This window comes from Leptopilina boulardi, unplaced genomic scaffold (assembly GCF_019393585.1).
Source record: "Leptopilina boulardi isolate dan_hultmark-lab unplaced genomic scaffold, ZJU_Lbou_2.1 LbouV2_40, whole genome shotgun sequence".
Classification (NCBI taxonomy): domain Eukaryota; kingdom Metazoa; phylum Arthropoda; class Insecta; order Hymenoptera; family Figitidae; genus Leptopilina; species Leptopilina boulardi.
The window spans coordinates 343,646-370,049 of NW_026137974.1; the positions used below are offsets into that span (position 1 = coordinate 343,646).

General features: G+C 31.5%; 1 protein-coding gene and 1 long non-coding RNA gene across 2 annotated transcripts in view; both read left to right on the forward strand.

Moving 5' to 3' along the window:
* Positions 1-17,081, forward strand: part of LOC127289193 (uncharacterized) — a 30,888-nt gene extending 13,807 nt beyond the window's left edge. Inside the window, exon 3 of the long non-coding RNA XR_007844137.1 lies at positions 16,869-17,081. This is a non-coding gene — a long non-coding RNA (uncharacterized LOC127289193). The remainder of the gene's footprint in view (positions 1-16,868) is intronic.
* A 2,769-nt stretch (positions 17,082-19,850) lies between these two features.
* LOC127289189 (uncharacterized) lies at positions 19,851-22,795 on the forward strand. Its single transcript, XM_051316988.1, has 6 exons — positions 19,851-20,181; positions 20,594-20,633; positions 20,726-20,822; positions 20,940-21,115; positions 21,723-21,960; positions 22,269-22,795. The coding sequence occupies exons 1-6, from the start codon at positions 20,099-20,101 to the stop codon at positions 22,484-22,486; spliced, it is 852 nt and encodes a 283-aa protein (XP_051172945.1). The 5' UTR covers positions 19,851-20,098; the 3' UTR covers positions 22,487-22,795.
* Positions 22,796-26,404: the final 3,609 nt, after the last annotated feature.

Sequence of the window (26,404 nt, forward strand, 5' to 3'; positions counted from 1 at the left end):
TACATTTTTTGTTCGAGACTCCCGGGTTAAGACTTTGGCGGTATTCTTGATCATTTTTATCGCAAATTTAATTTTTCAAAATTTTTTAAAAAATTTATCTGAGTGTAGCTCAGCATTCGCTGGACCAATCAAAAGGTGCGCCATACATTTTTTGTTCGACACTCCCGGGTTAAGACTTTGGCGGTATTCCCGATCATTTTTATAGCAAATTTAATTTTTCAAAATTTTTTAAAAAATTTATCTGAGTGTAGCTGAGCATCCGCTGGACCAATCAAAAAGTGCGCCATACATTTTTTGTTCGAGACTCCCGGGTTAAGACTTTGGCGGTATTCCCGATTAATTATCTCGAAAATTTAATTTTTCAAAATTTTTTAAAAAATTTATCTGAGTGTAGCTCAGCATCCGCTGGACCAATCAAAAAGTGCGCCATACATTTTTTGTTCGAGACTCCCGGGTTAAGAATTTGGCGGTATTCCCGATTAATTATCTCGCAAATTTAATTTTTCAAAATTTTTTAAAAAATTTATCTGAGTGTAGCTGAGCATCCGCTGGACCAATCAAAAAGTGCGCCATACATTTTTTGTTCGAGACTCCCGGGTTAAGACTTTGGCGGTATTCCCGATTAATTATCTCGAAAATTTAATTTTTCAAAATTTTTTAAAAAATTTATCTGAGTGTAGCTCAGCATCCGCTGGACCAATCAAAAAGTGCGCCATACATTTTTTGTTCGAGACTCCCGGGTTAAGAATTTGGCGGTATTCCCGATTAATTATCTCGCAAATTTAATTTTTCAAAATTTTTAAAAAAATTTATCTGATTGTAGCTCAGCATTCGCTGGACCAATCAAAAAGTGCGCCATACATTTTTTGTTCGAGACTCCCGGGTTAAGAATTTGGCGGTATTCCCGATTAATTATTTCGCAAATTTAATTTTTCAAAATTTTTAAAAAAATTTATCTGATTGTAGCTCAGCATCCGCTGGACCAATCAAAAAGTGCGCCATACATTTTTTGTTTGAGACTCCCGGGTTAAGACTTTGGCGGTATTCCCGATCATTTTTATCGCAAATTTAATTTTGAAAAATTTAAAAAATTTATCTGAGTTTAGCTCAGCATCCGCTGGACCAATCAATAAGTGCGTTATACATTTTTTGTTCGAAACTCCCGGGTTAAGACTTTGGCGGTATACCCGATTAATTATCTCGCACATTTAATCTTTTCGAAATTTTTAAAAAAATTTATCTGAGTGTAGCTCAGCATCCGCTGGACCAATCAAAAAGTGCGCCATACATTTTTTGTTCGAGACTCCCGGGTTAAAACTTTGGCGGTATTCTTGATCATTTTTATCGCAAATTTAATTTTTCAAAATTTTTTAAAAAATTTATCTGAGTGTAGCTGAGCATCCGCTGGACCAATCAAAAAGTGCGCCATACATTTTTTGTTCGAGACTCCCGGGTTAAGACTTTGGCGGTATTCCCGATTAATTATCTCGCAAATTTAATTTTTCAAAATTTTTTAAAAAATTTATCTGAGTGTAGCTCAGCATCCGCTGGACCAATCAAAAAGTGCGCCATACATTTTTTGTTCGAGACTCCCGGGTTAAGAATTTGGCGGTATTCTTGATCATTTTGATCGCAAATTTAATTTTTTAAAATTTTTTAAAAAATTTATCTGAGTGTAGCTGAGCATCCGCTGGACAAATCAAAAAGTGCGCCATACATTTTTTGTTCGAGACTTCCGGGTTAAGACTTTGGCGGTATTCCCGATTATTTATATCGCAAATTTAATTTTTCAAAATTTTTTAAAAAATTTATCTGAGTGTAGCTCAGCATCCGCTGGACCAATCAAAAAGTGCGCCATACATTTTTTGTTCGAGACTCCCGGGTTAAGACTTTGGCGGTATTCCCGATTAATTATCTCGCAAATTTAATTTTTCAAAATTTTTTAAAAAATTTATCTGAGTGTAGCTCAGCATCCGCTGGACCAATCAAAAAGTGCGCCATACATTTTTTGTTCGAGACTCCCGGTTAAGAATTTGGCGGTATTCTTGATCATTTTGATCGCAAATTTAATTTTTCAAAATTTTTTAAAAAATTTATCTGAGTGTAGCTGAGCATCCGCTGGACAAATCAAAAAGTGCGCCATACTTTTTTGGTTCGAGACTCCCGGGTTAAGACTTTGGCGGTATTTTCGATCATTTTTATCGCAAATTTAATTTTTCAAAATTTTTTAAAAAATTTATCTGAGTATAGCTCAGCATCCGCTGGACCAATCAAAAAGTGCGCCATACATTTTTTGTTTGAGACTCCCGGGTTAAGATGTTGGCGGTATTCCCGATTAATTATCTCGCAAATTTAATTTTTCAAAATTTTTTAAAAAATTTATCTGAGTGTAGCTCAGCATCCGCTGGACCAATCAAAAGGTGCGCCATACATTTTTTGTTCGAGACTCCCGGGTTAAGACTTTGGCGGTATTCCCGATCATTTTTATCGCAAATTTAATTTTTCAAAATTTTTTAAAAAATTTATCTGAGTGTAGCTCAGCATCCGCTGGACCAATCAAAAAGTGAGCCATACATTTTTTGTTCGAGACTCCCGGGTTAAGACTTTGGCGGTATTCCCGATTATTTATATCGCAAATTTAATTTTTCAAAATTTTTTAAAAAATTTATCTGAGTGTAGCTCAGCATTCGCTGGACCAATCAAAAGGTGCGCCATACATTTTTTGTTCGACACTCCCGGGTTAAGACTTTGGCGGTATTCCCGATCATTTTTATAGCAAATTTAATTTTTTAAAAATTTTTTAAAAAATTTATCTGAGTGTAGCTCAGCATCCGCTGGACCAATCAAAAAGTGCGCCATACATTTTTTGTTCGAGACTCCCGGGTTAAGACTTTGAAGGTATTCCCGATCATTTTTATAGCAAATTTAATTTTTTAAAATTTTTTAAAAAATTTATCTGAGTTTAGCTCAGCATCCGCTGGACCAATCAAAAAGTGCGCTATACATTTTTTGTTCGAGACTCCCGGGTTAAGACTTTGGCGGTATTCCCGATTAATTATCTCGCAAATTTAATTTTTCAAAATTTTTAAAAAAATTTATCTGATTGTAGCTCAGCATCCGCTGGACCAATCAAAAAGTGCGCCATACATTTTTTGTTTGAGACTCCCGGGTTAAGACTTTGGCGGTATTCCCGATCATTTTTATCGCAAATTTAATTTTTCAAAATTTTTTAAAAAATTTATCTGAGTGTAGCTGAGCATCCGCTGGACCAATCAAAAAGTGCGCCATACATTTTTTGTTCGAGACTCCCGGGTTAAGACTTTGGCGGTATTCCCGATTAATTATCTCGCAAATTTAATTTTTCAAAATTTTTTAAAAAATTTATCTGAGTGTAGCTCAGCATCCGCTGGACCAATCAAAAAGTGCGTAATACATTTTTTGTTCGAGACTCCCGGGTTAAGAATTTGGCGGTATTCTTGATCATTTTTATCGCAAATTTAATTTTTCAAAATTTTTTAAAAAATTTATCTGAGTGTAGCTGAGCATCCGCTGGACCAATCAAAAAGTGCGCCATACATTTTTTGTTCGAGACTTCCGGGTTAAGACTTTAGCGGTATTCTTGATCATTTTTATCGCAAATTTAATTTTTCAAAATTTTTTAAAAAATTTATCTGAGTGTAGCTCAGCATTCGCTGGACCAATCAAAAGGTGCGCCATACATTTTTTGTTCGACACTCCCGGGTTAAGACTTTGGCGGTATTCCCGATCATTTTTATAGCAAATTTAATTTTTTAAAAATTTTTTAAAAAATTTATCTGAGTTTAGCTCAGCATCCGCTGGACCAATCAAAAAGTGCGCCATACATTTTTTGTTCGAGACTCCCGGGTTAAGAATTTGGCGGTATTCCCGATTAATTATCTCGCAAATTTAATTTTTCAAAATTTTAAAAAAAATTTATCTGATTGTAGCTCAGCATCCGCTGGACCAATCAAAAAGTGCGCCATACATTTTTTGTTTGAGACTCCCGGGTTAAGACTTTGGAGGTATTCCCGATCATTTTTATAGCAAATTTAATTTTTTAAAATTTTTTAAAAAATTTATCTGAGTGTAGCTGAGCATCCGCTGGACCAATCAAAAAGTGCGCCATACATTTTTTGTTCGAGACTTCCGGGTTAAGACTTTAGCGGTATTCTTGATCATTTTTATCGCAAATTTAATTTTTCAAAATTTTTTAAAAAATTTATCTGAGTGTAGCTCAGCATTCGCTGGACCAATCAAAAGGTGCGCCATACATTTTTTGTTCGACACTCCCGGGTTAAGACTTTGGCGGTATTCCCGATCATTTTTATAGCAAATTTAATTTTTCAAAATTTTTTAAAAAATTTATCTGAGTGTAGCTGAGCATCCGCTGGACCAATCAAAAAGTGCGCCATACATTTTTTGTTCGAGACTTCCGGGTTAAGACTTTGGCGGTATTCTTGATCATTTTTATCGCAAATTTAATTTTTCAAAATTTTTTAAAAAATTTATCTGAGTGTAGCTGAGCATCCGCCTGACCAATCAAAAAGTGCGCCATACATTTTTTGTTCGAGACTCCCCGGTTAAGACTTTGGCGGTATTCCCGATTAATTATCTCGAAAATTTAATTTTTCAAAATTTTTTAAAAAATTTATCTGAGTGTAGCTCAGCATCCGCTGGACCAATCAAAAAGTGCGCCATACATTTTTTGTTCGAGACTCCCGGGTTAAGAATTTGGCGGTATTCCCGATTAATTATCTCGCAAATTTAATTTTTCAAAATTTTTAAAAAAATTTATCTGATTGTAGCTCAGCATTCGCTGGACCAATCAAAAAGTGCGCCATACATTTTTTGTTCGAGACTCCCGGGTTAAGAATTTGGCGGTATTCCCGATTAATTATCTCGCAAATTTAATTTTTCAAAATTTTTAAAAAAATTTATCTGATTGTAGCTCAGCATCCGCTGGACCAATCAAAAAGTGCGCCATACATTTTTTGTTTGAGACTCCCGGGTTAAGACTTTGGCGGTATTCCCGATCATTTTTATCGCAAATTTAATTTTGAAAAATTTAAAAAATTTATCTGAGTTTAGCTCAGCATCCGCTGGACCAATCAATAAGTGCGTTATACATTTTTTGTTCGAAACTCCCGGGTTAAGACTTTGGCGGTATACCCGATCAATTATCTCGCACATTTAATCTTTTCGAAATTTTTAAAAAAATTTATCTGAGTGTAGCTCAGCATCCGCTGGACCAATCAAAAAGTGCGCCATACATTTTTTGTTCGAGACTCCCGGGTTAAGAATTTGGCGGTATTCTTGATCATTTTGATCGCAAATTTAATTTTTCAAAATTTTTTAAAAAATTTATCTGAGTGTAGCTGAGCATCCGCTGGACAAATCAAAAAGTGCGCCATACATTTTTTGTTCGAGACTTCCGGGTTAAGACTTTGGCGGGATTCCCGATTATTTATATCGCAAATTTAATTTTTCAAAATTTTTTAAAAAATTTATCTGAGTGTAGCTCAGCATCCGCTGGACCAATCAAAAAGTGCGCCATACATTTTTTGTTCGAGACTCCCGGGTTAAGACTTTGGCGGTATTCCCGATTAATTATCTCGCAAATTTAATTTTTCAAAATTTTTTAAAAAATTTATCTGAGTGTAGCTCAGCATCCGCTGGACCAATCAAAAAGTGCGCCATACATTTTTTGTTCGAGACTCCCGGGTTAAGAATTTGGCGGTATTCTTGATCATTTTGATCGCAAATTTAATTTTTCAAAATTTTTTAAAAAATTTATCTGAGTGTAGCTGAGCATCCGCTGGACAAATCAAAAAGTGCGCCATACATTTTTTGTTCGAGACTTCCGGGTTAAGACTTTGGCGGTATTTCCGATTATTTATATCGCAAATTTAATTTTTCAAAATTTTTTAAAAAATTTATCTGAGTGTAGCTCAGCAACCGCTGGACCAATCAAAAAGTGCGCCATACATTTTTTGTTCGAGACTCCCGGGTTAAGACTTTGGCGGTATTCTTGATCATTTTTATCGCAAATTTAATTTTTCAAAATTTTTTAAAAAATTTATCTGAGTGTAGCTCAGCCTCCGCTGGACCAATCAAAAAGTGCGCCATACATTTTTTGTTCGAGACTCCCGGGTTAAGACTTTGGCGGTATTCTTGATCATTTTTATCGCAAATTTAATTTTTCAAAGTTTTTTAAAAAATTTATCTGAGTGTAGCTGAGCATCCGCTGGACCAATCAAAAAGTGCGCCATACATTTTTTGTTCGAGACTCCCGGGTTAAGACTTTGGCGGTATTCCCGATTAATTATCTCGCAAATTTAATTTTTCAAAATTTTTTAAAAAATTTATCTGAGTGTAGCTCAGCATCCGCTGGACCAATCAAAAAGTGCGCCATACATTTTTTGTTCGATACTCCCGGGTTAAGACTTTGGCGGTATTCCCGATCATTTTTATCGCAAATTTAATTTTTCAAAATTTTTTAAAAAATTTATCTGAGTGTAGCTCAGCATCCGCTGGACCAATCAAAAAGTGAGCAATACATTTTTTGTTCGAGACTCCCGGGTTAAGACTTTGGCGGTATTCCCGATTATTTATATCGCAAATTTAATTTTTCAAAATTTTTTAAAAAATTTATCTGAGTGTAGCTCAGCATTCGCTGGACCAATCAAAAGGTGCGCCATACATTTTTTTTCGACACTCCCGGGTTATGACTTTGGCGGTATTCCCGATCATTTTTATAGCAAATTTAATTTTTTAAAAATTTTTTAAAAAATTTATCTGAGTTTAGCTCAGCATCCGCTGGACCAATCAAAAAGTGCGCCATACATTTTTTGTTCGAGACTCCCGGGTTAAGAATTTGGCGGTATTCCCGATTAATTATCTCGCAAATTTAATTTTTCAAAATTTTTAAAAAAATTTATCTGATTGTAGCTCAGCATCCGCTGGACCAATCAAAAAGTGCGCCATAAATTTTTTGTTTGAGACTCCCGGGTTAAGACTTTGGCGGTATTCCCGATCATTTTTATCGCAAATTTAATTTTGAAAAATTTAAAAAATTTATCTGAGTTTAGCTCAGCATCCGCTGGACCAATCAAAAAGTGCGTGATACATTTTTTGTTCGAAACTCCCGGGTTAAGACTTTGGCGGTATACCCGATCAATTATCTCGCACATTTAATCTTTTCGAAATTTTTAAAAAAATTTATCTGAGTGTAGCTCAGCATCCGCTGGACCAATCAAAAAGTGCGCCATACATTTTTTGTTCGAGACTCCCGGGTTAAAACTTTGGCGGTATTCTTGATCATTTTTATCGCAAATTTAATTTTTCAAAATTTTTTAAAAAATTTATCTGAGTGTAGCTGAGCATCCGCTGGACCAATCAAAAAGTGCGCCATACATTTTTTGTTCGAGACTCCCGGGTTAAGACTTTGGCGGTATTCCCGATTAATTATCTCGCAAATTTAATTTTTCAAAATTTTTTAAAAAATTTATCTGAGTGTAGCTCAGCATCCGCTGGACCAATCAAAAAGTGCGCCATACATTTTTTGTTCGAGACTCCCGGGTTAAGAATTTGGCGGTATTCTTGATCATTTTGATCGCAAATTTAATTTTTCAAAATTTTTTAAAAAATTTATCTGAGTGTAGCTGAGCATCCGCTGGACCAATCAAAAAGTGCGCCATACATTTTTTGTTCGAGACTTCCGGGTTAAGACTTTGGCGGTATTCTTGATCATTTTTATCGGAAATTTAATTTTTCAAAATTTTTTAAAAAATTTATCTGAGTGTATCTGAGCATCCGCTGGACCAGTCAAAAAGTGCGCCATAAATTTTTTTTTGAGACTCCCGGGTTAAGATGTTGGCGGTATTCCCGATTAATTATCTCGCAAATTTAATTTTTCAAAATTTTTTAAAAAATTTATCTGAGTGTAGCTCAGCATCCGCAGGACCAATCAAAAAGTGCGCCATACATTTTTTTTTGGAGACTCCCGGGTTAAGACTTTGGCGGTATTCTTGATCATTTTTATCGCAAATTTAATTTTTCAAAATTTTTTAAAAAATTTATCTGAGTGTAGCTCAGCCTCCGCTGGACCAATCAAAAAGTGCGCCATACATTTTTTGTTCGAGACTCCCGGGTTAAGACTTTGGCGGTATTCTTGATCATTTTTATCGCAAATTTAATTTTTCAAAATTTTTTAAAAAATTTATCTGAGTGTAGCTGAGCATCCGCTGGACCAATCAAAAAGTGCGCCATACATTTTTTGTTCGAGACTCCCGGGTTAAGACTTTGGCTTTATTACAGATTAATTATCTCGCAAATTTAATTTTTTAAAATTTTTTAAAAAATTTATCTGAGTGTAGCTCAGCATCGGCTGGACCAATCAAAAAGTGCGCCATACATTTTTTGTTCGATACTCCCGGGTTAAGACTTTGGCGGTATTCCCGATCATTTTTATCGCAAATTTAATTTTTCAAAATTTTTTAAAAAATTTATCTGAGTGTAGCTCAGCATCCGCAGGACCAGTCAAAAAGTAAGCCATACATTTTTTGTTCGAGACTCCCGGGTTAAGACTTTGGCGGTATTCCCGATTATTTATATCGCAAATTTAATTTTTCAAAATTTTTTAAAAAATTTATCTGAGTGTAGCTCAGCATTCGCTGGACCAATCAAAAGGTGCGCCATACATTTTTTGTTCGACACTCCCGGGTTAAGACTTTGGCGGTATTCCCGATCATTTTTATAGCAAATTTAATTTTTTAAAAATTTTTTAAAAAATTTATCTGAGTTTAGCTCAGCATCCGCTGGACCAATCAAAAAGTGCGCCATACATTTTTTGTTCGAGACTCCCGGGTTAAGAATTTGGCGGTATTCCCGATTAATTATCTCGCAAATTTAATTTTTCAAAATTTTTAAAAAAATTTATCTGATTGTAGCTCAGCATCCGCTGGACCAATCAAAAAGTGCGCCATACATTTTTTGTTTGAGACTCCCGGGTTAAGACTTTGGAGGTATTCCCGATCATTTTTATAGCAAATTTAATTTTTTAAAATTTTTTAAAAAATTTATCTGAGTTTAGCTCAGCATCCGCTGGACCAATCAAAAAGTGCGCCATACATTTTTTGTTCGAGACTCTGGGGTTAAGATTTTGGCGGTATTCCCGATTAATTATCTCGCAAATTTAATTTTTCAAAATTTTTTAAAAAATTTATCTGGGTGTACCTCAGCATCCGCTTGACCAATGAAAAAGTGCGCCATACATTTTTTGTTCGAAACTCCCGGGTTAAGTCTTTGGCGGTATACCCGATCAATTATCTCGCACATTTAATCTTTTCGAAATTTTTAAAAAAATTTATCTGAGTGTAGCTCAGCATCCGCTGGACCAATCAAAAAGTGCGCCGTACATTTTTTGTTCAAAACTCCCAAATTAAGACTTTGGCGGTATTCTTGATCATTTTTATCGCAAATTTAATTTTTCAAAATTTTTTAAAAAATTTATCTGAGTGTAGCTGAGCATCCGCTGGACCAATCAAAAAGTGCGCCATACATTTTTTGTTCGAGACTCCCGGGTTAAGACTTTGGCGGTATTCCCGATTAATTATCTCGAAAATTTAATTTTTCAAAATTTATTAAAAAATTTATCTGAGTGTAGCTCAGCATCCGCTGGACCAATCAAAAAGTGCGCCATACATTTTTTTTCGAGACTCCCGGGTTAAGAATTTGGCGGTATTCCCGATTAATTATCTCGCAAATTTAATTTTTCAAAATTTTTAAAAAAATTTATCTGATTGTAGCTCAGCATCCGCTGGACCAATCAAAAAGTGCGCCATACATTTTTTGTTCGAGACTCCCGGGTTAAGAATTTGGCGGTATTCCCGATTAATTATCTCGCAAATTTAATTTTTCAAAATTTTTAAAAAAATTTATCTGATTATAGCTCAGCATCCGCTGGACCAATCAAAAAGTGCGCCATACATTTTTTTTTCGAGACTCCCGGGTTAAGAATTTGGCGGTATACCCGATCAATTATCTCGCACATTTAATCTTTTCGAAATTTTTAAAAAAATTTATCTGAGTATAGCTGAGCATCCGCTGGACCAATCAAAAAGTGCGCCATACATTTTTTGTTCGAGACTCCCGGGTTAAGACTTTGGCGGTATTCTTGATCATTTTTATCGCAAATTTAATTTTTCAAAATTTTTTAAAAAATTTATCTGAGTGTAGCTGAGCATCTGCTGGACCAATCAAAAATGGCGCCATACATTTTTTGTTTGAGACTCCCGGGTTAAGACTTTGGCGGTATTCCCCATTATTTATATCGCAAATTTAATTTTTCAAAATTTTTTAAAAAATTTATCTGAGTGTAGCTCAGCATCCGCTGGACCAATCAAAAGGTGCGCCATACATTTTTTGTTCGAGACTCCCGGGTTAAGACTTTGGCGGTATTCCCGATCATTTTTATCGCAAATTAAATTTTTCAAAATTTTTTAAAAAAATTATCTGAGTGTAGCTCAGCATCCGCTGGACCAATCAAAAAGTGCGCCATACATTTTTTGTTCGAGACTCACGGGTTAAGAATTTGGCGGTATTCCCGATTAATTATCTCGCAAATTTAATTTTTCAAAATTTTTAAAAAAATTTATCTGAGTGTAGCTCAGCATCCGCTGGACCAATCAAAAAGTGCGCCATACATTTTTTGTTCGAGACTCCCGGGTTAAGAATTTGGCGGTATTCCCGATTAATTATCTCGCAAATTTAATTTTTCCAAATTTTAAAAAAAATTTATCTGATTGTAGCTCAGCATCCGCTGGACCAATCAAAAAGAGCGCTATACATTTTTTGTTCGAGACTCCCGGGTTAAGACTTTGGCGGTATTCCCGATTAATTATCTCGAAAATTTAATTTTTCAAAATTTTTTAAAAAATTTATCTGAGTGTAGCTCAGCATCCGCTGGACCAATCAAAAAGTGCGCCATACATTTTTTGTTCGAGACTCCCGGGTTAAGACTTTGGCGGTATTCCCAATCATTTTTATCGCAAATTTAATTTTTTAAAAATTTTTTAAAAAATTTATCTGAGTTTAGCTCAGCATCCGCTGGACCAATCAAAAAGTGCGCCATACATTTTTTGTTCGAAACTCTCGGGTTAAGACTTTGTCAGTATACCCGATCAATTATCTCGCACATTTAATCTTTTCGAAATTTTTTAAAAAATTTATCTGAGTGTAGCTCAACATCCGCTGGACCAATCAAAAAGTGCGCCACACATTTTTTTTTCGAGACTCCCGGGTTAAGAATTTGGCGGTATTCCCGATTAATTATCTCGCAAAATTAATTTTTCAAAATTTTTAAAAAAATTTATCTGAGTGTAGCTCAGCATCCGCTGGACCAATCAAAAAGTGCGCCATACATTTTTTGTTCGAGACTCCCGGGTTAAAACTTTGGCGGTATTCTTGATCATTTTTATCGCAAATTTAATTTTTCAAAATTTTTTAAAAAATTTATCTGAGTGTAGCTGAGCATCCGCTGGACCAATCAAAAAGTGCGCCATACATTTTTTGTTCGAGACTCCCGGGTTAAGACTTTGGCGGTATTCCCGATTAATTATCTCGCAAATTTAATTTTTCAAAATTTTTTAAAAAATTTATCTGAGTGTAGCTCAGCATCCGCTGGACCAATCAAAAAGTGCGCCATACATTTTTTGTTCGAGACTCCCGGGTTAAGAATTTGGCGGTATTCTTGATCATTTTGATCGCAAATTTAATTTTTCAAAATTTTTTAAAAAATTTATCTGAGTGTAGCTGAGCATCCGCTGGACCAATCAAAAAGTGCGCCATACATTTTTTGTTCGAGACTTCCGGGTTAAGACTTTGGCGGTATTCTTGATCATTTTTATCGGAAATTTAATTTTTCAAAATTTTTAAAAAAATTTATCTGAGTGTAGCTGAGCATCCGCTGGACCAGTCAAAAAGTGCGCCATACATTTTTTGTTTGAGACTCCCGGGTTAAGATGTTGGCGGTATTCCCGATTAATTATCTCGCAAATTTAATTTTTCAAAATTTTTTAAAAAATTTATCTGAGTGTAGCTCAGCATCCGCTGGACCAATCAAAAAGTGCGCCATACATTTTTTGTTGGAGACTCCCGGGTTAAGACTTTGGCGGTATTCTTGATCATTTTTATCGCAAATTTAATTTTTCAAAATTTTTTAAAAAATTTATCTGAGTGTAGCTCAGCCTCCGCTGGACCAATCAAAAAGTGCGCCATACATTTTTTGTTCGAGACTCCCGGGTTAAGACTTTGGCGGTATTCTTGATCATTTTTATCGCAAATTTAATTTTTCAAAATTTTTTAAAAAATTTATCTGAGTGTAGCTGAGCATCCGCTGGACCAATCAAAAAGTGCGCCATACATTTTTTGTTCGAGACTCCCGGGTTAAGACTTTGGCTTTATTACCGATTAATTATCTCGCTAATTTAATTTTTTAAAATTTTTTAAAAAATTTATCTGAGTGTAGCTCAGCATCCGCTGGACCAATCAAAAAGTGCGCCATACATTTTTTGTTCGATACTCCCGGGTTAAGACTTTGGCGGTATTCCCGATCATTTTTATCGCAAATTTAATTTTTCAAAATTTTTTAAAAAATTTATCTGAGTGTAGCTCAGCATCCGCTGGACCAATCAAAAAGTGAGCAATACATTTTTTGTTCGAGACTCCCGGGTTAAGACTTTGGCGGTATTCCCGATTATTTATATCGCAAATTTAATTTTTCAAAATTTTTTAAAAAATTTATCTGAGTGTAGCTCTGCATCCGCAGGACCAATCAAAAAGTGAGCCATACATTTTTTGTTCGACACTCCCGGGTTAAGACTTTGGCGGTATTCCCGATCATTTTTATAGCAAATTTAATTTTTTAAAAATTTTTTAAAAAATTTATCTGAGTTTAGCTCAGCATCCGCTGGACCAATCAAAAAGTGCGCCATACATTTTTTGTTCGAGACTCTGGGGTTAAGATTTTGGCGGTATTCCCGATTAATTATCTCGCAAATTTAATTTTTCAAAATTTTTTAAAAAATTTATCTGAGTGTACCTCAGCATCCGCTGGACCAATCAAAAAGTGCGCCATACATTTTTTGTTTGAGACTCCCGGGTTAAGACTTTGGAGGTATTCCCGATCATTTTTATAGCAAATTTAATTTTTTAAAATTTTTTAAAAAATTTATCTGAGTTTAGCTCAGCATCCGCTGGACCAATCAAAAAGTGCGCCATACATTTTTTGTTCGAGACTCTGGGGTTAAGATTTTGGCGGTATTCCCGATTAATTATCTCGCAAATTTAATTTTTCAAAATTTTTTAAAAAATTTATCTGAGTGTACCTCAGCATCCGCTTGACCAATGAAAAAGTGCGCCATACATTTTTTGTTCGAAACTCCCGGGTTAAGTCTTTGGCGGTATACCCGATCAATTATCTCGCACATTTAATTTTTTCGAAATTTTTAAAAAAATTTATCTGAGTGTAGCTCAGCATCCGCTGGACCAATCAAAAAGTGCGCCGTACATTTTTTGTTCAAAACTCCCAAATTAAGACTTTGGCGGTATTCTTGATCATTTTTATCGCAAATTTAATTTTTCAAAATTTTTTAAAAAATTTATCTGAGTGTAGCTGAGCATCCGCTGGACCAATCAAAAAGTGCGCCATACATTTTTTGTTCGAGACTCCCGGGTTAAGACTTTGGCGGTATTCCCGATTAATTATCTCGAAAATTTAATTTTTCAAAATTTATTAAAAAATTTATCTGAGTGTAGCTCAGCATCCGCTGGACCAATCAAAAGGTGCGCCATACATTTTTTTTTCGAGACTCCCGGGTTAAGAATTTGGCGGTATTCCCGATTAATTATCTCGCAAATTTAATTTTTCAAAATTTTTAAAAAAATTTATCTGATTGTAGCTCAGCATCCGCTGGACCAATCAAAAAGTGCGCCATACATTTTTTGTTCGAGACTCCCGGGTTAAGAATTTGGCGGTATTCCCGATTAATTATCTCGCAAAATTAATTTTTCAAAATTTTTAAAAAAATTTATCTGAGTGTAGCTGAGCATCCGCTGGACCAATCAAAAAGTGCGCCATACATTTTTTGTTCGAGACTCCCGGGTTAAGACTTTGGCGGTATTCCCGATTAATTATCTCGAAAATTTAATTTTTCAAAATTTTTTAAAAAATTTATCTGAGTGTAGCTCAGCATCCGCTGGACCAATCAAAAAGTGCGCCATACATTTTTTTTTCGAGACTCCCGGGTTAAGAATTTGGCGGTATTCCCGATTAATTATCTCGCAAATTTAATTTTTCAAAATTTTTAAAAAAATTTATCTGATTGTAGCTCAGCATCCGCTGGACCAATCAAAAAGTGCGCCATACATTTTTTGTTCGAGACTCCCGGGTTAAGACTTTGGCGGTATTCCCCATTATTTATATCGCAAATTTAATTTTTCAAAATTTTTAAAAAAATTTATCTGAGTGTAGCTCAGCATCCGCTGGACCAATCAAAAGGTGCGCCATACATTTTTTGTTCGAGACTCCCGGGTTAAGACTTTGGCGGTATTCCCGATCATTTTTATCGCAAATTAAATTTTTCAAAATTTTTTAAAAAAATTATCTGAGTGTAGCTCAGCATCCGCTGGACCAATCAAAAAGTGCGCCATACATTTTTTGTTCGAGACTCCCGGGTTAAGAATTTGGCGGTATTCCCGATTAATTATCTCGCAAATTTAATTTTTCAAAATTTTTAAAAAAATTTATCTGAGTGTAGCTCAGCATCCGCTGGACCAATCAAAAAGTGCGCCATACATTTTTTGTTCGAGACTCCCGGGTTAAGAATTTGGCGGTATTCCCGATTAATTATCTCGCAAATTTAATTTTTCCAAATTTTAAAAAAAATTTATCTGATTGTAGCTCAGCATCCGCTGGACCAATCAAAAAGTGCGCCATACATTTTTTGTTCGAGACTCCCGGGTTAAGACTTTGGCGGTATTCCCGATTAATTATCTCGAAAATTTAATTTTTCAAAATTTTTTAAAAAATTTATCTGAGTGTAGCTCAGCATCCGCTGGACCAATCAAAAAGTGCGCCATACATTTTTTGTTCGAGACTCCCGGGTTAAGACTTTGGCGGTATTCCCAATCATTTTTATCGCAAATTTAATTTTTTAAAAATTTTTTAAAAAATTTATCTGAGTTTAGCTCAGCATCCGCTGGACCAATCAAAAAGTGCGCCATACATTTTTTGTTCGAAACTCCCGGGTTAAGACTTTGGCGGTATACCCGATCAATTATCTCGCACATTTAATCTTTTCGAAATTTTTTAAAAAATGTATCTGATTGTAGCTCAGCTTCCGCTGGACCAATCAAAAAGTGCGCCATACATTTTTTGTTTGAGACTCCCGGGTTAAGACTTTGGCGGCATTTCCAATCAATTATCTAGCAAATTTAATTTTTTCGAAATTTTTAAAAAAATTTATCTGAGTGTAGCTCAGTATCCGCTGGACCAATCAAAAAGTGCGCCATACATTTTTTGTTCGAGACTCCCGGGTTAAGACTTTGGCGGTATTCCCGATCATTTTTATAGCAAATTTAATTTTTTAAAAAATTTATCTGAGTTTAGCTCAGCATCCGCTGGACCAATCAAAAAGTGCGCCATACATTTTCTGTTTGAGACTCCCGGGTTAAGACTTTGGCGGTATTCTCTAATAATTATTTCGCAAATTTAATTTTTCAAAATTCTTTAAAAAATTTATCTGAGTGTAGCTCAGCATCCGCTGGATCAATCAAAAAGTGCGCCATACATTTTTTGATCGAAACTCCCGGGTTAAGACTTTGGCCGTATACCCGATCAATTATCTCGCAAAATTAATTTTTCAAAATTTTTAAAAAAATTTATCTAAGTGTAGCTGAGCATCCGCTGGACCAATCAAAAAGTGCGCCATACATTTTTTGTTCGAAACTCTCGGGTTAAGACTTTGTCAGTATACCCGATCAATTATCTCGCACATTTAATCTTTTCGAAATTTTTTAAAAAATTTATCTGAGTGTAGCTCAACATCCGCTGGACCAATCAAAAAGTGCGCCACACATTTTTTTTTCGAGACTCCCGGGTTAAGAATTTGGCGGTATTCCCGATTAATTATCTCGCAAAATTAATTTTTCAAAATTTTTAAAAAAATTTATCTGAGTGTAGCTGAGCATCCGCTGGACCAATCAAAAAGTGCGCCATACATTTTTTGTTCGAAACTCTCGGGTTAAGACTTTGTCAGTATACCCGATCAATTATCTCGCACATTTAATCTTTTCGAAATTTTTTAAAAAATTTATCTGATTGTAGCTCAGCTTCCGCTGGACCAATCAAAAAGTGCGCCATACATTTTTTGTTTGAGACTCCCGGGTTAAGACTTTGGCGGCATTTCCAATCAATTATCTAGCAAATTTAATTTTTCAAATTTTTTTTAAAAATTTATCTGTGTGTAGCTCAGTAACCGCTTGACCAACAAAAAAGTTCGCCATACATTTTTTGTTCGAGACTCCCGGGTTAAGATTTTGGTGGTATTTTTAAACAATTATCTCGTAAATTTGAAAACTCGAAAATTTTACTTAAATTTTTGTATTTAGTACTTCTGGTATGACATGAAGTAATGTTTAGTTATTAATGTTTATTTGCTGAAGTCTCTTATCTAGTTATCTTTTTCTTTTTTATTGGAAATCTTTTAACTTTGTTTTGAAGGACTGATTTTTTTTAATGATTTTTATTTCAATCTTTAGTTAAATATTTTTAACTTTTCTGTTTTTAGGTATTGTTGAGTTTTTACCAGAATGTATGATAGAGTTTATTTGCTTGAACTTCTATCAATACATAGAACAATCGATGAAAATGGAGTAGTTTTCATTCCGAGCAATGAAGTTTACGTGACGATTTCGGAAGCAATGCGAATGCACAAGAAAAGTATTTGTTCACCTTATCATATATATCAAATTTTACGAAAAAATCGCAGAGGTACTTTGGACTTTGTTTATAACACGTTTGGGATAAAGAAGATTAGTATGGTAGTTACTTCTAAAGACTTGTCGCTTTCTGAACATCAATCTGTTCTAAAAAATCATGGAGTTGATTTTAATTTATTAATTCCAAAAGAGGATTGGAAGGACATGCTTCAGCAGAAAATCTACAGCGATGGCAGATCCTACATTTCGCTTAAATACCCTTGGACTGAAGTTTTTTTGAAAAAAATTCAGGAACAAACAGAATTAGTTTGTTCATTTAGTTTTTATTCTGTGAAATTTTCATCTAAACCTGGTTCGAACTATGCAAAGCTTGTGGGATTTTGTTCAAAATGCGGTGCTGATTTGAAAGGAGTTATTAACTTAAAACCAGAAAAATCGGAGGACACATTATTTAATTGCACAGTTACTAACAAGCAATTAAATATGTGCAGCATTAATACAAATTTACTAGGAGAATCAGTGGACGAAGCGGAATGTAGTGTGAAATTGCCATTTTTCAAGAACGGTAGCTGCTGTAAAGCTATTAAATGTTCAGGAAAAGTAGTTGAAGTACAGGAGACTTGTGCATTCGATTCGCTGATGCAAATCGTCATCAACGGTATTTCGACATGCGAGTCATTCAAAAGGAAGATTTTGAATAAGGACAACCGCATTTGGAAATTTGCACTAAAGGCTCTCGGAATGAAAAAGGTAGATGTCAGTTTATATGAAGAAAGAGCAGAAATTTTAATGGAAATAGGAAATACAGTCGAAGCTATTTTTACCATACGAGTTTCAAGGAAAGTACACCGATTGAACGCAAAGTGTAACGCTGCGAATTTGTGTGAAGTGGTTTTCCAGAGTTTCCCAAGCAGTATTACGGAATATCGGTGTGAAAATTGCCAGTATGGTAGGAATAACTCTTCGGTGACATTGCCGATAAATATTAATATCATCGTTCTCAACGGAATGGACTATCTGCAGCGTGCCGTTGATGATTTGGTGCAGAACGATATTAATAGATTACAATGCCCGAATTGTACGGAAATGTCACTTAAGAGAACGACTGTTTATGGAGAGCACTTGATTTTCGACATGTCTGTAACAACGGATGACGGATACATGGAGTATTTGAAAACCAGTCTGGCTGATCTGAAGACGAGCAACCAAAGGTCGCGACAGGACAACTTATTAATACGGAGCGCAACAGTTGATGGAAAATCGGAAGACGATGTTTCAACCATTGCAGTGAAGAAAAACTTTCCCCTAAACTCTATTCCCACAATTATTAATATCAGCAATAATGTCTACAGAATTGCTGGATTAATATCGTATAATAGAGTTCAGGAACATTATACATCTTTTATTCGCCAAACCAAATGGAAACTTTATGATGACCTAAAGGATGTCAGAATAAAGGCAAAAGATGATAAGAAAGTTAACCCTCACGTTCTGTATTATGTCTCGACGTAGTTTTCAATGCTTTATGTAATGAGTGATTGAGTGTTTCTATTGCAATGTCCATTACAATATTTGTGAATTCTTTGTATGTTTGTTTTGTTTTGTATGTTTTATTTATTTTATAATTTTATTGAATCAATTTTATTTATATTTTTACACAAATTTTCTTAAATATTTTATATTTAAGATATATAATCATAATAATATATTATTCTAATAATATATTTTTTCACTTGTTAATAAATGGAAAAAAAAGATATTTTTCCTAAATTTTTTTAATCCCGAATATTTTTTTTAATCGATAAAAATCTAAATAAATTTATATATATATATATATTGAAAAATTTACATTTTTATTGGCAAACGGTATATATTAACGTTATAAAAAAAATCTTTCTCTCTCAATTGAAAATTTTTTTCTATATTATAATCTCATCCTAAAGAATGAAGTGACAAAAAAAGTATATATCCTTCTTATATGGAAAAAATATTTTGCCTTTAGAAAAAAAATCTTTTATTAAAAAATATTGTTACTTATAGTAAAAAAAAAATGAAGTCGATTGTAACGTTTCAATTCTAATGGTAGAGAAAAATTTACAGAGAAAAAATAGTGGCATTTATTACATTTAACTTTAAATCAAAATGAACTTTTGTGAGGTTTTGATTCACTTTTATATACCTAAAAGAAGTTCTCTCTATATATATAATATATATGATGATAGATATAAATGCAAAGAATGTGGAATGAAATTAAGGGGGTGGAATAGGAGACACAAATTTTATCCACATGCCAATATTCAAGTCTCGGTTGCCGAAGGCGTAGCGCTATTATTCCCGAATTATATCATGACTTATGATGCCATTTCCGGTTCCCTTACTTTCTAGGTTTCAAAGAAAAAAAAAAAGAAAAACTAATATTCTCCTACAAAGAAAGAAAAAAAAAGAAAAAGAATAGTTCATTTCACGTCACGTTCTTGCAAATTAACTGCAAACTTTATTTATTTTTTTTCATCAAATTTAATAAACAAAATTTTATTTAAAAAAAAAATTTTCCTGCTTAAAATACGAGAAAAATTTTATTTTAACTTTGTAATTAGAAAATTAAAAAAAAATTACAACATTTTTATGATTTAATAATTTTTTTTACTATTATTATTATTATTATTATTATTCGAAACTCTAAAAAAATTATTATTATTTATTTATTTATGGGATAATTATATTATATATTACCCTATTATTATTGTAATTTTTACTTGAAGAAAAAATGATAAAATCAAAAGCTGAAAAAACAAAACAATAATTGAAAGACAACTTCTCGATGGAAACAATAAAAAAAAACGATGATTTTGGAAAGTTAAAAACATTTTTAATAATTATAATTTAAAAAATAATAATCTAAAATCGTAAATAAAAAGAAAATTGTTAATTATATTATTTTATTTTTGAAAAAATATTTTTTAAAAACAGAAAAAAATTCTTTGGAGTCTTAAAATTTTGGAGAAAAAAAAATTATTTTTCCAGACTTGAGAAAAAGAGAGTATATAAGAAATAGAAGGAAATAAAAATAAAATAAGAAATGACCGAAAGGGAAGTAAAGAACGAAAATCCTTTCAAGGATCATATCCTTGAAAAGCTTTTTGGAAAGAAAAATTTCGACAGGTACGTAGGCGTCAAACTTCTATTTATCATCGAAAAGTGTTTCACTAATATTTCATCAAAACAAAAATTATACAATTTATAATATTATTTATTTATTATTTTTTTTATACAATTTTTTTTTGTCACCATTTATAAGGTTTATTGCAAAGTTTTTTTTTTTTTGATTTTTGACAAATATATATATTTGTTAATTTATTCATTTTTTTTAATTTTTCCTTATTAAATAAAAATTTATTTTTATTTATTTATTTTAATTTTTTTTAATTTTATTTATCTTTTATTTATTTTTATTTACTTTTTTTTTATTTTTTTATTTTCTTATTTTCATATTTTTATTTATTTATATTTTTCAAAAGTTTGTTTCATTCAATTTTTCACTAATTCTCAAAAAAAAAATAAAAAAAATTTACAGCAAGTCAGACGGAATTTTCGCTAATGGATTCGAAAACCAGGTGAGAAATAAAATACAAAAAAAAAATACTTTTATATTAAAAAAAAATATTTTTAAATTTTTTATACATTTTTTTCCTATTTTGTATTTTAGAACTCAATTCTCCCGCCAAATTCGCATCAAAAATTAAAAACTGATTTTAATAAAACAAATTCTTCGACTGGAATCGAAATATTAAAAAATCACACTGGTTAGAAAAAAAAAATTTTTTTTGTCGATAAAATAATTTATTAAAATTTTAAAAGGTAAAAATATTTTTGTATTTTAATTTCTATTTTTTTTTTTTTTTTTTTTTGTAAATTTTCAGTACCCGAATATTTGAATGATAATGGAGAAATAGATGAATTGATGAAAATTCCCGAAAAAAATAAACGAAATTTTAAAAGTATGACAATCGATAGAATGGGAAAAATGCTCAAATTCAAATCGCCAATGTCAAATCAATGTAAATCAGAATCGAAAAATAACGAACAAAATGAAAATGTAGTTAATATGATTTATTTTATTTCGACAATAATTTAAACAAAAAAAAAAATTATTTTATAATTTTATGCAAAAAATTTTACATTGTCAATTTTTTGTTCTGAATTTTAAAGTTTCGCATTAAAAAAACTGTTTTCCAAACTAGATTTATTTAAATTTTTTCAATTCTCAAAATGTAAAAAAAAAATTTTTTTTTAATAATTCTAAATTTTTTAATAACAATTTTTGTAATTTGTTTCTTTGAAAGAAAACTAAATTTTTTTTCATTCAAAAAAACCAATTTTCCATAAATAAATAATTAAAATTAACAAGAAAAAAAATAAAAAAAATAAAACAAAAATTTATCAGAAAAATAATATTTCAAGAAATTGTGTCAAATCCATTTTATGTACATTGAGAAATAATAAAATATTAATAATCTCAAGTTGGAAGTAAAATTAAGTTGATAAAAGAGTGAATGCGATTTTGAAAGCAAAGTTGAAAGGAATAAATTTATTATTTATCGGTTTTTTTTTTTTTTTTTTTTTGCATTATTCATCATCATCATTATTATTATTATTATCCCATTGGGAGGATCCAAAAAAATTAATCAATTTTTTATAAACAGGAAACAACAATTTTTTATCCCAATAAATTATCGTCAAAGGAAAAAACAAATTCACTTGGTAGAGTTTTTAAAATTATTGATAAAGATATTAATCCAAGGAGAATTTTTGGTTCATCATTGTCGTCATCAAAATTATCGAAATCAACGAAAAAAACAAAATTCACAAATGATGAGAAAAAATCAAAACAAGACGATTCAATTCGTCGTGCATTTTCAAAAATTATTTCTCAATTGAAAGGTAAAAAAATTCATTGAAAAAAAAATTTTTAATTTCATAAAAAAAAAATTTAATAATTACAAATATAAAAAAATTATTGGTAATTAACCAAATTTTTATTCAGCTACAATTTTTTTGTAATTTAATTATTTATTAACCGAATAAAAAAATAAACAACTTTTTATATTATTATTATTATATTATTATTATTATATTATTATTATTTATTTATATTTTTATTTTTTTTCCCCCATTTTTTTTGGATAAATTTGTAAAAAATCTATTATATTCTTTTCTTTTGTTTCTTTTTGTTTGGGAAATCTTATCAGGTCGTTCAAAAAGTGAAAAGACACCGGCCGAGCCAAATATTCGTATTCCCAACGAAGACGAGGTAAAATCGAAAGATTCTCAGCCAACAGCGTCAAGGACAGCTTTAGCGACGAGGATTATTTCCAGCCTTTCAAGCTCTCCGTCTAGATTATCGGCCATAAAAAAGTCGACACCACTGACACACGATCCAACTTCATCGACATCTGGAATTCCATAGCATCGCTCACGTTTTTTCTTTTTTTTTTTTTTATTATTATTATTATTATTTTTTTTCTTTATTTTGAAAAATTACCTATCGCCCAAGAAATTTCAATTCATCACACCTGCCACCTTTATAAAACAAGAAAATAAATTCTTGTAATTTTTGGACAATTTTTTTTTTAATATTTAAATGAAAAAAAAATAATGAAAATTGAATTAGAAAAAAAATTAATTAACAAAAATGAGCAAAAAAAAAGATTTCTTTAAAAATTTGTAATTTTTTTTTTATTTAATAAATAAAGTGATTATTTATATTTACAAACAATTTGTAATTTTCTTTTATTAATAAATAAAGTGATTATTTATATTTACAAAAAAACAAAAATTTGCGTTTTTAATTTCTAAAAAAAAAGTACAGAAGGATCGAAAATAAAAATCCAAAAATTTTCTCTATTTAAAAAAAATCTTATTTTCTCAAAATTCGGTGACAATTTGACTCGATTTACATTTGTAAGGTTTTTTTTTTATCTTGAAAAAAATTGACTTTTGTCGTTTTTCTTTTTTTTATAATTCACAAGTTTGCCTTTAAAATTCATTGGCTATATAAAAAAAAAAATATTTCGTAAATTTCACGTCGAAAGCTTTTTTTTCTCTTTAGTATTACAAATACGATTCGATGCGGAAGCACATAAAGCTCGATATTTTTTTTTGTCTTTAAATTTCAATTTCTTAAAAATTTCCAAAAAAAAAAAAGTTTTCTCAATCACAATTTTATAGACATTAAAATTAATTATTAATAAATTAAATTATTTATAAATTATATATATATATATATATATATATATATAATTTAATTCATTACAAAATAATTAATAAAACTACTGAAATTATTTACCATTTTTGAATTTTGAGATACTTTATTTTTTCTTAAATTGAAATTTAATAAAAAAAATTGTTCTTGAAAAACTATTTTTTTTTTTGTCAGCAGCTGAATAAATTTCGAGACAAACGCACAATTATATCGATAATTAATTAAATAATCGATCGATTGCAATTTATCACAGAGTAACTTAAAATTGATTTAAAAAAAAATCATTTTTATTTTTCATGAAATTCTTAAAAAATACTCTTTTAATTAAAAACAATCGCATTTGTTCGAAGGTTCATACAATACTTGAGATTTATTTCCCCTCCTTTACTTTTTTTTCAAATCCTCAATCGCTGCCCAATCAAAAAAAATTAATTACAATTAATAATACACTTTTTTCCTTTTTTTCATCCCCCAACAACATTTTATTGGGGTTAATACATTTTTTCTTTCATATATGTAAGCCTACTTTGAAATTATGAAAAAAAATAATTATATTTATATATAATATCTTCAAATGGCGAGGGTTTAATTAATTATACCTATAAATGTATATATATATTTATAAGATTTGAGGTGAAAAATCCTACGTGAGCTGATATGTCGAAGTGAAGAAAAAAAAACTAACGGAGCTGCGATAATATCAATAATTGGTAATAATATTAATAAAATGCTGCGATAACAATAACAATTATAATAATAAAAATTTCTCGGTAAAATACATTATTTACAAGTTATATATATAATATATATATAGTCTTTATCCCCGATCTCTGAAATCGGGGAAAATTTAAGCGTTATTAAAAAAACAAAAAGAGGACGCAAAATTTTTTTTTTTTTCATTTTTAAAATTTTCACTCGTTTAGATTTGCGAAATTAATTTAATTTCGACTAATTTAATTTATAACATTTTTAATTCGAATAAACTTGGAAAATATTAAAATTATTTTTTTAGGCAAAAAAATAATTGAAAGTAAAACAAAAACAGGAATACAAAAATTTAATAAAAGAATTTTTGTAAAAAAGAAACGTGAATTAAAAAAATAAGGAAAAATGAATTTAGTAAAAAAAGGAATTAAGTAACAAAAAAGTGAATAAAATTAAATAAAGTGAAGATATTAAATAAATGAATTAAATAAAGAAGATTATTCACTATCGAAACCTCAAGCTCTTCTACAAAATTATGTAATTGATTTTAATTTTCTTAATTCCAAAAGAGGATTGGAATGTTTTGTTTCAGGGAAAAATCTAGAGCGATGGAAAATCATATATTACGCTTAAATATCCATGGAGTGAAATTTTTCTGAAAAAATTCAGAAAAACAAACGGAATTAGTTTGTCCATTTAATTTTTAATTCTGTTCAATTTTCATCAAAACCTGATTCGAATTATGGAAAAATTGTGGGATTTTGTACAAAATGAGGTGCTGCTATGAAAGGAGTCGTTAATTTAAGACCAACAACATCGGAGGACACAGTATTTAATTGCACGCAGTAACAAAAAAGCAAATAAATATGTGCAGCAATAATAAAAATTTGCAAGGTGGATCACTGAAGGCGTTCGGAATGAAGAAATAGTGGACATTAGTTTCTACGAAGAAAGATATTCTTTATGTTTGTTGTTAAAGACTGATTTGGTTTTTAATTAGTTGTTGCACGTGAATTTGAAGCTAAATTGTTCAGCTATGACAAAAATGCAGCAAAGTAATAGGTCAGTGTGGAATAAAATGCACGAGTTAAACGTTATTACATCTCTTATAGAATGTGAAGAAAAAAAAAAACAAAAAAAGTGCTTGTTTTAAAGGCAAATATTCTGTGCAACTCACGATACCATTTGAGTTCTTCGTGTTGCAATAAATAAAATTTAAAATAAAAATAGAAATTTGAATATGAAATCGTTAAATTATTATTGTTTCCTATAAATTGTTTCTTTTAATGGCCTAAAAATTGTCAGGCTAGTAGCCATCCAGCAAGTTATTCGGCTAATGGCCTATGCTATTGTCTACTCGCCGGCCATTAGAATATAAGCCAGGATTTTGGCTAACGGCCTGAAATGTCTATCGGCCTACGACATAGATATGGCGAGTAATTTTAAAGATTTGTCGCTTTTTAAACCTAAAGCTATTCTACAGAATCATGGAATTATTTTTCATTTATCAATTCCAAAAGAGGATTGGAAAGAATTACTTCAGCGGAAAACCAAAAATCAAGGCATATCAGTAACTTCGTTTAAATACCCTAGAAGTGAATTTTTTTTTGAAAAAAATTCTAGAACAAACTGAATTAGTTTGTTCCTTTCATTTTTATCCAATTAAGTTTCCATTAAAACCTGATGCAGGCTATGCAAAACTTATGGGACATTGCAGAAATTGCGGTTCTGATTTAAAATGGAGTCGTTAATTTAAGACCAACAACATCGGAGGACATAGTATTTAATTGCACTTGTAACAAAAAAGCAATTAAATTTGTGCAGCAATAATAAAAATTTGCTAGGAGGATCATTGGACAAAGCGGAGTATAGTGAAAAATTGCCATTTTTTAAGAACAGAAGCTGCTGTAAAGCTATCAAATCTTCGGAAAAAGTAATTGAAATACAGGAGACTTGTGCATTTGATTCGCTAATGCAAATCGTCATCAACGGCATTTCGACATGCGAGGCATTCAAAAGGAAGATTTTGAATAAGGACAATCGCATTTGGAAATTTTCACTGAAGGCGTTCGGAATGAAGAAAGTGGACATTAGTTTATACGAAGAAAGAGCAGAAATTTTAATGGACATCGCAAATACAGTCGAAGCTATTTTTAACATACAAATTTCAAGGAAAGTACACAATCGATTGAACACAAAGTGTAATACTGCGAATTTGTGTGAAGTGGTTTTCCAGAGTTTCCCGAGCAGTATTTCGGATTATCGGTGTGAAAATTGCCAGTATGTTAGAAATAATTCTTCGGTGATATTGCCGATAAATATTAATATCATCGTTCTCAACGGAATGGACTATCTGCAGTGTGCCGTTGATGATGTGGTGCAGAACGATATTAATAGATTACAATGCCCGAATTGTAC

What these genes read in the sequence shown, in the direction of transcription:
- LOC127289189 (XM_051316988.1), top strand. Translation starts at nt 20,099, where the DNA reads ATGACCGAAAGGGAAGTAAAGAACGAAAATCCTTTCAAGGATCATATC. An exon ending in GGAAAGAAAAATTTCGACAG is followed by an intron (nt 20,182 to 20,593) that starts GTACGTAGGCGT and finishes AAAAATTTACAG; the next exon opens with CAAGTCAGACGGAATTTTCG. An exon ending in AATATTAAAAAATCACACTG is followed by an intron (nt 20,823 to 20,939) that starts GTTAGAAAAAAA and finishes GTAAATTTTCAG; the next exon opens with TACCCGAATATTTGAATGAT.